The following is a 12,750-nucleotide window of genomic DNA, read 5'->3' as shown; positions in this document are numbered from 1 at the left end:
GCGATTGGCACCGCACCGCGATTACACGCGGGCGGGCCAATTAAGGCCCACCCTCAGTGGATCGCGAGCGGCAGCGCTGAGTGCTGCCTGTGCGGGCACGAGGAGGAGGGAGAGCGGGCCTGGCGCGCAGTTTGCGCATGTGCGTGAAAGAGCGCTTCAACCTCCCCGAGGCACGGAGCTGCCTCACGGAGATTGAACCGCTTGTTAAAAAAATTATGAAAGACAATAAAAATTCAATGAAACATGTCCCCTCATGTGACTGTGTCACATGAGATGACACATGTTTTTAAATTCAAAATAAAGTTTTTATTTAAATTCTATTAGCTTTAGGAAACCTCATCCCACTTGTGGATGAGGTTTCCTAAAAAATGTAAAGGCCACTTGGCCTTTTTGCCTGCCCGCCGACCCTTAGGGCGCGCAGCCGACTGGCGTGTGCCTGCCGAACGAAATATCATGTGAGCGCACGATTACATTGGGACGCGTCATATTACACTCGGGCGTGCGCCCGCACGCCGAAGGTAAAATTCTGGCCATAGAGTTATACAGCACAGAAACAGGCCCTTCGGCCCACTGTGTCCCTACTGGCCATCAAGCACCTATCTATTCTAATCCCATTTCCCAGCACTTGACCCATAGCCCTGTATACTATGGTGTTTCAATGTTCATCTAAATACTTCTTAAATGTTCTGAGGGTTCCTGCCTCTACACACTAGGCAGTGTGTTCCAGATTCCAACCATGTTCTGGGAGAAAATTTTTTTCCTCAAATCCCCTCTAAACCTCCTGTCCCTTACCTTAAATCTATGCCCCCTGGTTATTAACACCTCCGCTAAGGGGAAAAGTTTCTTCCTATCTATGCCCCTCATAATTTTGTATACCTCTGTCAGGTACCCCCTCAGCCTTCTCTGCTCTAAGGAAAACAACCCTAATCTATCCAGTCTCTCTTCATAGCTGAAATGCTCCAGCCCAGGCAACATCCTGGTGAGTCTCCTCTTCACCCTCTCCTGTGCAATCACATCCTTCCTATAGTGTGATGACCAGAACTACACACAGTACTCCAGCTGTGGCCTAACTAGCACTTTATACAGCTCCAGCATAACCTCCCTGCTCTTATATTCCATGCCTTGGCTAATAAAGACAAGTATCCTATATGCCTTTTTAACCACCTTACCTGTGCTGCTGCCTTCAGGAATCTATTGACATGTAGACCAAGGTCCCTCTGATCCTCTGTACTTCTTAGGCCCTACCATTCATTGTGTACTCCCTTGCTGTGTTAGTCCTCCCAAAATGCATCACCTCACATTTCTCAGGATTAAATTCCATTTGCCACTGCTCTGCCCATACCTTGAGAAATGGGCAAATAGTCAGGCTTAATCAATTTATTAATTTATTATTAACTCTTATTAATCAAACCCTTCAATTTACATGAGCCAACTATGTCTGGTTGCATTCCATAGATGACAGTGTCATGGCCAACAGCACTACAACCATGATGTTCCAGAGTATTTGATCACCTATTACTAAACTTATCCTATAACCATTGACGCCTTTTCCTTATAATCTATTTATCCAAAGTTGGTTGACCTCAAATTAATAGATTCAAGTAGTTTGTTCAAAAGCTTGTTGCAAAAATGGTTAAGTTCTAATTGCTGGTGGCATTTAAGGCTTTCCAATTTTATTCTGATCTCTTGTTCTGCATTCTTAACTTAAATTCAATATCCTGTTTACATATGTTATCCACGCTTTTCCATTGTTTAACACCTTGATTGTCTCATTTCTCAATTGCCTTTTGCCTATTGAGAAAAGACTCTATTCTGTTTCCTTTTATCATAAAGTTTCATAATTCTTCCTGATGCATCCTTTCAAACACAGAGCGTACAGAATTGCATATCAGATTGAAAACACAGCCTTCCCAATATAGGATTAAACCAAACTGTTTCAATTTATCATCAGCACCCGCAAGTCAATACATCTCAAAGTTAGATCAGCTTTGTTGATATCACCAGTACAAGAGCCAGATATTTTCAACAATCACACCATGATCTCTTTCATTTTTGCTGGCAGGGACAAATCCAGTTCATGTGTATAATCCATATTTGCTGCATCAATGTGTGTTATCATTCATTTATTTACAAACAATTCCTTCTGTCATTCTTTACTTAATTTGTCTGTATCCCTTTGAATGTTACTGCATTAGTAAATTATCCAGTCCCTTCCTTGCAACATGCTAGTGCATTAGTAGCTTACCTGTCCTTTTCCTTGAAATCTTAAACTCACTAACACTTGCAGAAATGCCACTCTGTATATTGTAAAAACATTAGTCTTGTGATAAACATCATGTAAATATTTTCTATTTTACAACGGCACCTGTATGATGCAAAGGGAGCAAAGAAATCCACCTGCCTCTGACATTTGCAGTAATTTGAATCATTTCCCCTAAATTACAGTTGCTCTCAATATACCCAGAATAAGAGGAGAAAAACAAATCACCCAGTATTGCTGCTCCTGACTGGCCAGTATTTGTACTCCTGATTGCCGTACAATGATGTATGTTGTGTTTGGGCATGGGTTATTGCAGGATTAGGTTCAGGTATCCTCTACAAGTTCAGGCTCGCATGTTGTTAGAATCACATCCTTCAAAACTGTATTTTTCTTTTAAAATATGGAACGACATTGCATGATCTGCAACCCTGGATGCTGACCCGGAGTTTTTTAAAAAAACATTCACCTTGAAACTGTCAACAGGCATGCCCTTTACAAAAAATCACCTGACCAGTACAGCACTTGACCGGAAAGAGCTGTTTGTTTGTTTTGAGCTGCAATCACTTTAATTGATGGGGAAATCACAAAAGGTTAGTATGCAGCACAGCAAGTAATTAGGAAAGCTAATAGAATGTTATAATTTATTGCAAGGGAATTGAATACAAAGGTAGGGAGGTTATGCTTCAGTTGTACAGAGCACAAGTGAGACCACATCTGGAGTACTGTGTACAGTACTGGTCACCTTATTTAAGGAAGGATGTAAATGTGTTGGAAGCAGTTCAGAGAAGGTTTATCCGACATATCTGGAATGAGTGGGTTGTCTTATGAGGAAAGATTGGACAGACTAGGCTTGTATCTGCTGGAGTTGAGAAGAGTAAGAGGCAATTTGATTGAAACATATAAGATCCTGAGGGGTCTTGACAGGGTAGATGTGGTGAGGATGTTTCCTCTTGTGGGAGAATCTAGAACTAGGGGTCACTGTTTAAAAATAACGGATCGCCCATTTAAAACAGAGATGAGGTGAAATTTTTTCTCTCAGAGGGTCGTGAGTCTTTGGAACTCTCTTCCTGAAAAAGTGGTGGAAGCAGAGTATTTGAATATTTTTAAGGCAGAGGTGGATAGATTCTTGGTAAGCAAGAGAGTGATAGGTTATCAGGGGCGGGTGGGATGCAGATTTCAGGTTACTATCAGATCAGCCATGATCTTATTAAATAGCGGAGCAGGTTTGAGAGGGCGAATGGCCTACTCCTGCTCCTTGTTTGTATGTTCGTATGAAAAAACTGGTAAAGGCAAGGGCTAGTGATTTGCTGGAAATCACATAACAGAGACAAACTTTAAGGTTTGAACCTGTTGTTTTTAAACTCAGCCTTTTGGGGAATAAGCCAAGGAAGGAAGGCTGCTCTATCTAGCTCCCCCCAGCCTTGCCTGAAATTCCCTGCATGGTGATCAACCTACAGCCAGAGAATCTTCATTTGGAAACCTGAAAAGCTGAGACAAGGATTGACCCGGTCCTATTTTCATCCACCCCGTGGCTGCTTTGGAAAGAACGTTCCGACAATTATGGTGACCAGCGATCGGTATACACACAGGGGAACACCAGATCGACAGCATCGAAACCCTATGAACCTCATCCTTTTCTTATAATGTTTCTTTCCATCTGCCCATCTCTGCAGAGGCTCTACTTGTTTGTTCTTTGTTTGTCTGTGTGTGTGCTGGGGAATTTTTTTCAAAGGGATAGATAGTCAAGAAGAGCTTGTTTGAAGCAGTGATTTCAAGGGGGCTCACATATTCTCAACATGTGATGTGAATAGGACGGGATTGTTTGGAAAAGAAGGTAATGAAAGCCAACCACCTAGAAAACATGCACATGGAAGATCCAAGATGCCAAGAATGGATAATATCAGAATGTGGACCAGTCTCTCTGTGGGACAGGAAGCGAGGGCAGTGGAGAATAGAAATCAGTGGAGAAAGATTATTCATAGTGTGGCTAACGCTCAGAATGAGAACAGATAAAAGACAAGACAATACAAAGGTCACTTCAAAGGACAAAATTGACACTCAGGACATCTGCAGGCAAATGCTTGCAATTGTATGCTTAGTCACCTGCAGATCGATCCACCGGATAGTGCTGGCCGTGAGGAATTAGTTGCTGGTCCAATCAACAGTATGGTGTCTCCATCTTGTGTCCTGTCTACATGCAATTCAGCAGCACATTCACAGTGTGCCTGCCCGGCCCCCTTCACTTCAGGCACTCTGGCTCTCATGTGTCCTCAGGCCGCTTACCGTCCCTAATTGAACGGTGCTTCCGCAGGCAGCTTCCTAATCGACCTCCTATGGGAAGATCACGCCCAATCCCATGGTACGCACATCCAGGTTCACAACCTGGTCTCGGGCTTGCTACATGACCTGAAAAATTCTGGCCCATGCCTCAGAAAGTCCAGGAAAAGAGGAGAGAACAAGGGGGCAACTGGGGGTTGCAGGGAGCCGGGAAAGGAACTACTCCATGAACTGCAAGTTCTTGAGCTGATGGAAGCAAAAAAATGTCATGTAGCTGAAAGGTATTGATGAAAGGTGAGTAAGGCAAATTGTAAAGTTAGATTATTATTAACTTATCTGCTGCTGGAACCTTCATCCACAGCTTGGTTACCTCTAGACTTGATTATTCCAATGTACTCCTGGCTGGCCTCCCACTTTCTAACCTTCATTAACTTGAGGTCATCCAAAACTCTACTGCCCATGTCTTAACTCGTACCGTAAGTCCCATTAAACCATCACTCCTGTGCTCACTGACTTACATTGGCTCTGGGTCAACCAATGTCATGATTTTAAAATTCTCAAGCTTGTTTTCAAATCCTGCTATGATTTCACCACTCCCTATCTCTAAAATCTCTTCCAGCCCCACAACTCTCACAGATATCTGTGCTCATCCAGTTCTGGTCCCACGTGTCCCTGATTTTGATTATTACGCTATTGGCAGCCAATTGCCCAGTTGCCAAGGTCCCAAGTCTGGAATTCCCTCCCTAAATCTCTCTGGCCAGAATTTTCGGCTCGGCGAGTGGGGGTGGGGCCTTCTTGCCGAGGCGTGAAATAATGTTGGGTGACGTCGGGCGTGCGTCCCGATGTCACCGCGCATCATTTAGATTTTCAGTTCGGCGGGCGCGCAGCCAAGTCGCCCGCTGAACTGTCGAAGGTCTATTAAGGCCATTTAAAAAAAAAACTTTTACAAAATGTATCACCAGGTGCATCAGTACAAACAATATTACAATCATTTACAGCCTTTCATTTTGATCTGTACAGCCCGAGGGGCTCTAAACAGTTCCCAGTCTCTCGGTGCGCTGTGGTAGAAAGGTCTTAGACAGCGACCCTTCCCCATTGCGCCTTGGCGGCAGCTGCCCCAAGCTTTAGTGCGTCCCTCAGCACGTAGTCCTGGACTTTGGATTGTGCCAGTCCGCAACAATCGGTCGGGGACAACTCTTTGTGCTGGAAGACCAACAAGTTTCGGGCAGACCAAAGCGCGTCTTTCACCGAGTTTAAATATCAATTAAAGTAATAACTGAGCTGCCCGCCCAACCTTAAGGTTGGCAGGCAGGAGAAGAGCCCAGGCGGCCTTTGCATTTTTTATGGAACCTGGGTGAGGTTTCATGAAGAGTTTATAAATTAAATAAGTGTTTTCATTAAAGTTCATTGACATGTCCCAGCTCATGTGACACTGTCACATGAGGGGACATGTCTTAAAATATTTTCTTTTCTTTATTTAAATTTTTAAACCTTAAACTAATCTCCCTGAGGCTCCTCTGTGCCTTGGGGAGATTTCTGTGCTATTCCACTCGCATGCGTGAAAGAGCACAGGCCCCGACTCAGAGAGTCCCCCCCCCCCCCCCCCCCACCTGCCTGCACAGGGAGTGCTCAGCGCTTCCGGGCGCATGTAGAATGGCAGTGTGGACCCGATCAGGGGTGCCGATCGGGTTTGCGCCTGCTCCCTCCCCGCAGAGCACCCCCTTCGAGGGGGGGGTGAAAATTCTCCCCTCTGTCTCTCTTCTTCTCATTCCTCCTTTAAGCCAGTCCTTTAAACCCACCTCTTTGACCACAATTTTAATCATCTGCCCTAATACCTTCTTATGTGGCTCATGTCAAATTTTGTTTGATAGCCCTCCTGTGAAGCACCTGGAGGTATTTTACTCCTTTAAAAGTGCTATATAAATGCAAATAGTAGTTGTTGTTGACATTTTGCCTTCAGCCCCAATGGAGTTTGGAGAGCTTCCAGATGATAAGATACGAGTCTGCGATGGGACAAATGATACATGGTTTGTGGAAGGAATAAATTTAATAGACCGAATGATCTTTTCTTACTCTTTTCTGCTTTCTTAAGCTGTTTTTATTTACTCTTGTGCTTGAATGTTTGAAAGCTAATGTCATGACAAAGAAAGCAGTTTTAGCATGCAAGCTATTCTGATGCCTTCTGCCAACCCTCATGTGTATTTGACTGTGCTGAATAAATACAAAAGAATTGCTGGGAAGCACACAGAACAAACTGGATTAGCAACATTACACCTGGCCAAGGCAGTGTCTCTGAAGCCCATGGGGATTTAAAACAGTGGCAGCAAATCAAAGGACAAAGAAATGCCTTTGAAAAATAACAGGCCCAGTTCCTTGTATTCATCAAGTTGCAGGCCTGGTCCTTGTATTTACCCAGTTCCTTCTCTGTGTGATGGTAAACATTGCAGGCTTCAGGTCTCAAACATTCAGTTGAAACATTTTGAGCAGCGCAGTACGCAGTTTCCCTACTTCCAGCTGAACCAAACTGGAATATTTCTATAATCATGTTTGTGTTGAATCTGAGTCTATGGAGGAATTGAATTCTGCACTCACTCTCCCGCGGGAGTTAAAAATTTTTATAATGAAAATATATCACCATCTCTCCTCTCCCCACTTTCACACACACGCTGACTCCATCACCCTGGTCAGGGGGAAAAAAAACCCTCAACAAATCAAGACAAAAATCTACAGCAATTCCCTTTTCAATTTTATTTTTATTCATTTATAGGATGTGGGTTTCGCTGGCCGGGCCAGCATTTATTGCCCATCCCTAACTGCCCTTGAGAAGGTGGTGGTGAGCTGCCTTCTTGAAACACTTCAGTCCATATGATGTAGGTACACCCAATTTTGGCACAAGCCCCCATATTTGCAAGGTTGACATGACTGAGTTTGCTGTTGTCATTTCTGGTGCCTAGGTCAATGCCAGGTGGCCCATCCACTTTCATTCCTCATCCAATTTTCTGTAGTGGTTTCATACAAGTGAGTGTATTGCATTTAAGGGGGGTGGGTTATTGCTGTAGATCTGGAGTTACATGTAAGCCAGACCAGGTAAGGATGGTAATCAGCATTAAGAGCATTAGTAAACCCAGGTCAAATTCCACCATCTGCCATGATAGGATTCGAACCCTGGTCCCCAGGACATAATCCTGGGTCTCTAGAACACTAGTCCAGTGACAATACCACTATGCCACCACCTCCCCCAATGTCCTGTTAAATTTTTCACCATTAAAGATGTAACGGTTTGTATCTACGACCAATTAAAATGAGCACCAGTGGAGTTTTAATAGACTGAGCACAACAGTTATGGGAATGATTATTACTGGCATTAAGTACAAAGTAAGCTGGTCTCTCCATAGCCTTTATTTCAGAAAGCGTATCTAACCTGATTGAGTTCTATTGATCAATGACCTGTACCACTCTGTAAAGAATAAATCTTGAAGACTTGCCATTGATTCCTGCTCTCAGCCTGGCACCTTTATCAGTATGATTGGTGCTGCACGTTGTGGGACTGTGTCATGTCCACTGTATTTCTAAAGCAAATTCAGTGCGGATGTGCAAAGATAATTCAAACAGCTTTGTGCAGGCTACTGCATGCGGTTGTTAAGTCATAGAGTTCCGCCTCTGATCAAGGACTCTTGCAACTATGTGTCAGCATAAATCTCAAAGGCTGCTGACTTAGTCAGCCTTGCAGTGAAGTCAATTATGTACCATAATCCACATAATGAGATTTTCTGGGGATCAGCTAAAATGTTAACCCTCAGTGCCCTAAAACTGTTTCGGTTCTCTAGTGCTAAATTTCACAGGTTATCATTTGTGCACAATTTGCTAAGCATCATAATGAGGTTTGTATCTTTGCTGCCTTGCTGATTATAACCTTTTTACATATTATTGTTAGCTGAATTCAGCATTACTTTTATATTGGGTTTTGGCACGTTTGTTTAATTTACCTTCAGGTGATACAGGTACATTATTGAAGGAGATTGTGTGCTTAGGCTGGATGGCTACTTGTCGGCCAACACCAGCTCAAAGGGCCAAATAGTCTTCTTCTGTGCTGTAAATTTACTACGACCTTTTTCTCATAAATTTTCATTTAACGGATCCTTCATTCTGTCAGTAGAAAGGGTGAAGGAATCCAAGGTGCACACATCTCCCACCATGAAAGAAAAAGAATTTTCATTTATACAACACTGTATAAAGGGTATCCAGTTACTTATCACCCATTCCCCAGCTCCATGTTGACTTCCATAGCAAAATACCCACCCATGTGTTTTGCCTCAACCTCTGACTGAGCAAGCCCTCATTCTCAGTGATTTCAAGCTTCACATTAGCTGCTTTGGCATCCTCTCCTATTGACCTCACCACCATTCTTACTGCCCATAATCTAGTAATTCACATAAACACTCAACCCATATCTTTGGTCAACTCCTTGACTTCATCATCTTTCACAGCCTTTGTTAACTCAGTTTTGAGGACATCTGTGACTATCTCCTTTACTACCCACAACCGGCTAAGCCCTCTTCAAGCTCTTCGTATCTATAAAACTAATCCCCTGCTCCTTCAAACTCCTGACCACCCAACTCCCCTTTCTGATTTCCATGCTAGCTGCCATCTTCAGCGGTTTGTCCTGCTTCCCTTCAAAACCACTATCAATCACCCCTCAAAAAACTCTCAAATAGTCACTCCACCTTAATCACCCATTTCTTACTAAGGTCCTTGAACGTGTTGCCAGTTCCCAGCTCAGAGCTCATCTCGTGTGAAACTCCCCCGTTTCCCAAAACACCATGTTTTGCTCTTTAACCATTAATATTAATATGAAATAAAGGTACTAAAGTAAGGACAGAATATATAACTTTAAATTGGGAACTGAATTATGTCAGTGTGCCCTGATCAATTACCTTGTCTTCTAACACTGTTTCACCTGAAGAAAACCCTTGTCGCTGTGTGAAATGTCATATAGAGTAGAGATTTGAGTTTGTAACCCTCCAGTTGGTTGGACACTTGCTCTGTTAATTTGTTATTCAGTCACAGAATATAAACAGTGCTGGCAAGGTCAGCATTTATTGTTGCTCTCTAACTGCCCTTAAGAACGTGGTGGTGAGCTGCCTTTTTGAGTACAACCAAATAGGCCCTTTTAGCATTAACTAAATGGGTCTAGCATATAGGCCAGACCAGACAAAGATGGTAGATTTCCTACCAGTTGAGTTTTTATAACAATCCAATGGTTTCATGGTCACCATTACTAATGCTACCTTCTTATTCCCAATTTATTTAATTAACTAAATTTCCCCAGTTGCTGTGGTGCGATTTGAACATATGCCTCTGAATCATTAGCTTAGGCCTCTGGATTACTAGTCCAGTAACATAACCATTATGCTACCCTTACCTGTGTTGAGCTACTGGACCTGCCTAGCTCCATACTTTTAATTTTTAAAACTTCTTTCATAGCGGGATGTGGGCATCACAGGCAAGGCCGTCATTTGTTGCAGTTGAACTGAGTGGTTTGCTAGGCCATTTCAGAGGGCAGTTAAGAGTCAACCACATTGCTGTGGGTCTGGAGTCACATGTAGGCCAGACCAGGTAAGGACCACAGATTTCTTTCCCTAAAGGACATTCGTGAGCCGGATGGATTTTCACAACAATCGATGGTAGTTTCATGGTCACCATTACTGTGAGACTAGTTTTCAATTCCAGATTTATTAATTGAATTTCAATTCCACCAGCGGCCATGTGGGATTTAAACCCGTGGCCCAGAATATTAGCCTGGGGCACCTGGATTACTAGCTCAGTGACATTATCACTACGCCACCATCTCCCCAGAGGGATGAGGATCCCTGTCGACTTGGGAAATATGTTTGAAATCATGGATGTTACCAGTTGTGCTGCCCCAGACTTATTTTATTTGAAATGTTACAGTTTTCTTCCTATTCATTTATTCAGCTGACCTGATATCTCAGAGGTAAAAGTTTCACACTGAGCCGCAAAGACCTGGAGGGATCCTAGGCTTGATTCCCCCAGTGTGTGCTGAGTTCATTGATCACATTTGGGGCAGTGGTAAGGATGTTATAATCCCAGCCCCTTGTTTAGGAAAAAGAAAATGAGCCGGATTTCCCAATCCTGATTACAGTCCCTCTGGCTGTGTGATGGGGGCCGGGTTGCCTTTGGCCGTGATGCTACCACAGTTGGATAGCCAGCTGGTACTCATTTTCAAAGCTCACAAGTGAATAATAGCCAGGGATGGGCCCGTAAAAGTACATTCCAGGGGGGATAATCAATGCCTTTGGAAAAGGCAGAAAGAAGAGATCATGGGAAAGAAAAAAAAAACAATCGAGAATAAAAGCTCACATACAGTACAATTCATATGGTTTGCCTTTAATGAAGTATTTGGTCAGATCCGCACCTCACATCCAGCAGGCCTCCCTGTCGCAGTGATTCATTTGGTCATTTTGGGTAATCAGTAGAGTGAGAAGGTGATATTGAGCGAGAGGAATGCTCAGGCTGTCTCTGGGGCTACTCGAGTTCTGTTCTGTGCAGCGGTCCATGGAAATTGCTCCCTGGATACAGACTAACCAATGGCTTTAACAATCTGTGACACTGCAGGAACTCAGGGCTAGACTGAAGATTAATGACTAGCCAAGTATATACACACTGCAGCACTTGCAAAAAGCAACAGAGCTATTTAACCCTGTGTTGTAATCTTCATTTCTTTTGGGAATACAATTACCTTGACAAGACCAGTAAATCTTGGGTCCTGGCTTTTGTCACCACCATTAGGCAGACAAATGTGGTTGCTCCACCTTACATTAACAAGCATATCCATTAACAATCACTCTAATGGGAAGTGAGAATGAACAAAATCACAATGCACTCTTTGCTGCAGGTTTATCGATGTCTTTTATTGATTTAATGCGAAAAAGCAATTACAGTGTGAATACTGTTTGACTTATATTCATGTATTACTCAGTTAATTCCAAAAATTTTTTGAGGTTTATTTGTTTAATATCCACAAAGAGGGTTAAACAGGGCATGATTCTGCTCTCCAAATATATATTACATTTACCGATTTGAGGGGTTTAGATAATATCATGGGGTGAAATTAGTTTTCTGCAGTAGCACAAAACAGGTGGTAATGAATCGGCAGTTTATTTTACACCCCACACAATTTTCTTTTCCAGTTAGCTTAATGGAAAAAAGTATAAAACAGGCTTTTAAAACAGAATTGTAAATATGACTAGGGGACTGGGAAGTAATGTAGGCCAATGAGGTTAGAGGTCAATGACGAACAGGACTTGGTGCAAGAAGGAATAGTAAAGATTTGGCCTAACTGCAGTTGGCAGAGGATAGGAGGTCAGCAAGGAAAGCTAAGACTCTGAGGATGATTCCAGCAGCAAATGAAATGAGGGGGGGACAACCTCAAGCCTGTATTGGGTTTGATCCTGGTCTTACCTGATGATCATATATATGCACTTCTGCCAGGGGTGATTGGATTGTGACCAGAAGTGGCTAGAAAAAGAGCTAGAGACAAAGAGAACTCAGGACTCTCAATGTGATGCAATCACTGTTCAGACCATGTAATATCATCAGTTCAAAGGCACTGCATCCTTTTAGTGCATTACTCAGCATATTTGGGCCTAAATAAAGAAATAAATTAACTCTGGAGTCGGTCTGTTGACCAGCTGTGAGGACCTGATTTCATAGTCATTCTGCTGACTGCACCACTGCAGAACCAGCCAGCCTTCTCTGTGCAGTTATAGTCAAAGTTTCACAGAGTTGGCTGACTGACAATCAGATGAGAGAGCACTTTTGAGTGCCCTTGCAGTTAATGTGTCACCTTTCTTTGCAGATCAATGTATGGGACTTTCTTACAAAGGCCAAATTAACATTTTTCTTACCTTTGTACTATGCAGATCCTATTTTAACAGTGATCTGAATTTCACCCTCAGGGTGTACCCGAACAACAACGTTTCATTTGCCTTCCTAATCACTTGCTGTACCTGCATACCAACCTTTTGCAATTCATGTACCTGGACACCCAGATCCCTCTGTACCCCAGAGTTCTGCAATCTCTCTCCATTTAACTAATATATTGAATTACTATTCTTCCTGCCAAAGTGGACAAGTTCACGTTTTCCCACATTATACACCATCTGCCAAATTATTTCCCACTCACTTAAACT

The 12,750-nt window shown here is 42.9% G+C and overlaps 1 protein-coding gene across 4 annotated transcripts in view; it reads left to right on the top strand.

Annotated features, from left to right (window-relative positions):
* The window catches only part of sv2ca (synaptic vesicle glycoprotein 2Ca), a 181,340-nt gene that overhangs the window by 101,479 nt on the left and 67,111 nt on the right, over positions 1-12,750 (top strand). The window contains exon 4 of one of the 4 annotated variants that reach the window (XM_078563530.1): positions 1,040-1,058. The exons of the other annotated variants lie outside the window; for them this stretch is intronic. Within the exon in view, the coding sequence (XP_078419656.1) occupies positions 1,040-1,058 (19 nt within the window). The remainder of the gene's footprint in view (positions 1-1,039; positions 1,059-12,750) is intronic. 4 annotated transcript variants of the gene reach the window in all.

Source organism: Cetorhinus maximus, chromosome 2 (genome assembly GCF_964194155.1).
Source record: "Cetorhinus maximus chromosome 2, sCetMax3.hap1.1, whole genome shotgun sequence".
In the NCBI taxonomy this organism is placed as follows: Eukaryota; Metazoa; Chordata; class Chondrichthyes; order Lamniformes; family Cetorhinidae; genus Cetorhinus; species Cetorhinus maximus.
This window is presented reverse-complemented; position numbering and strand designations above follow the sequence as displayed.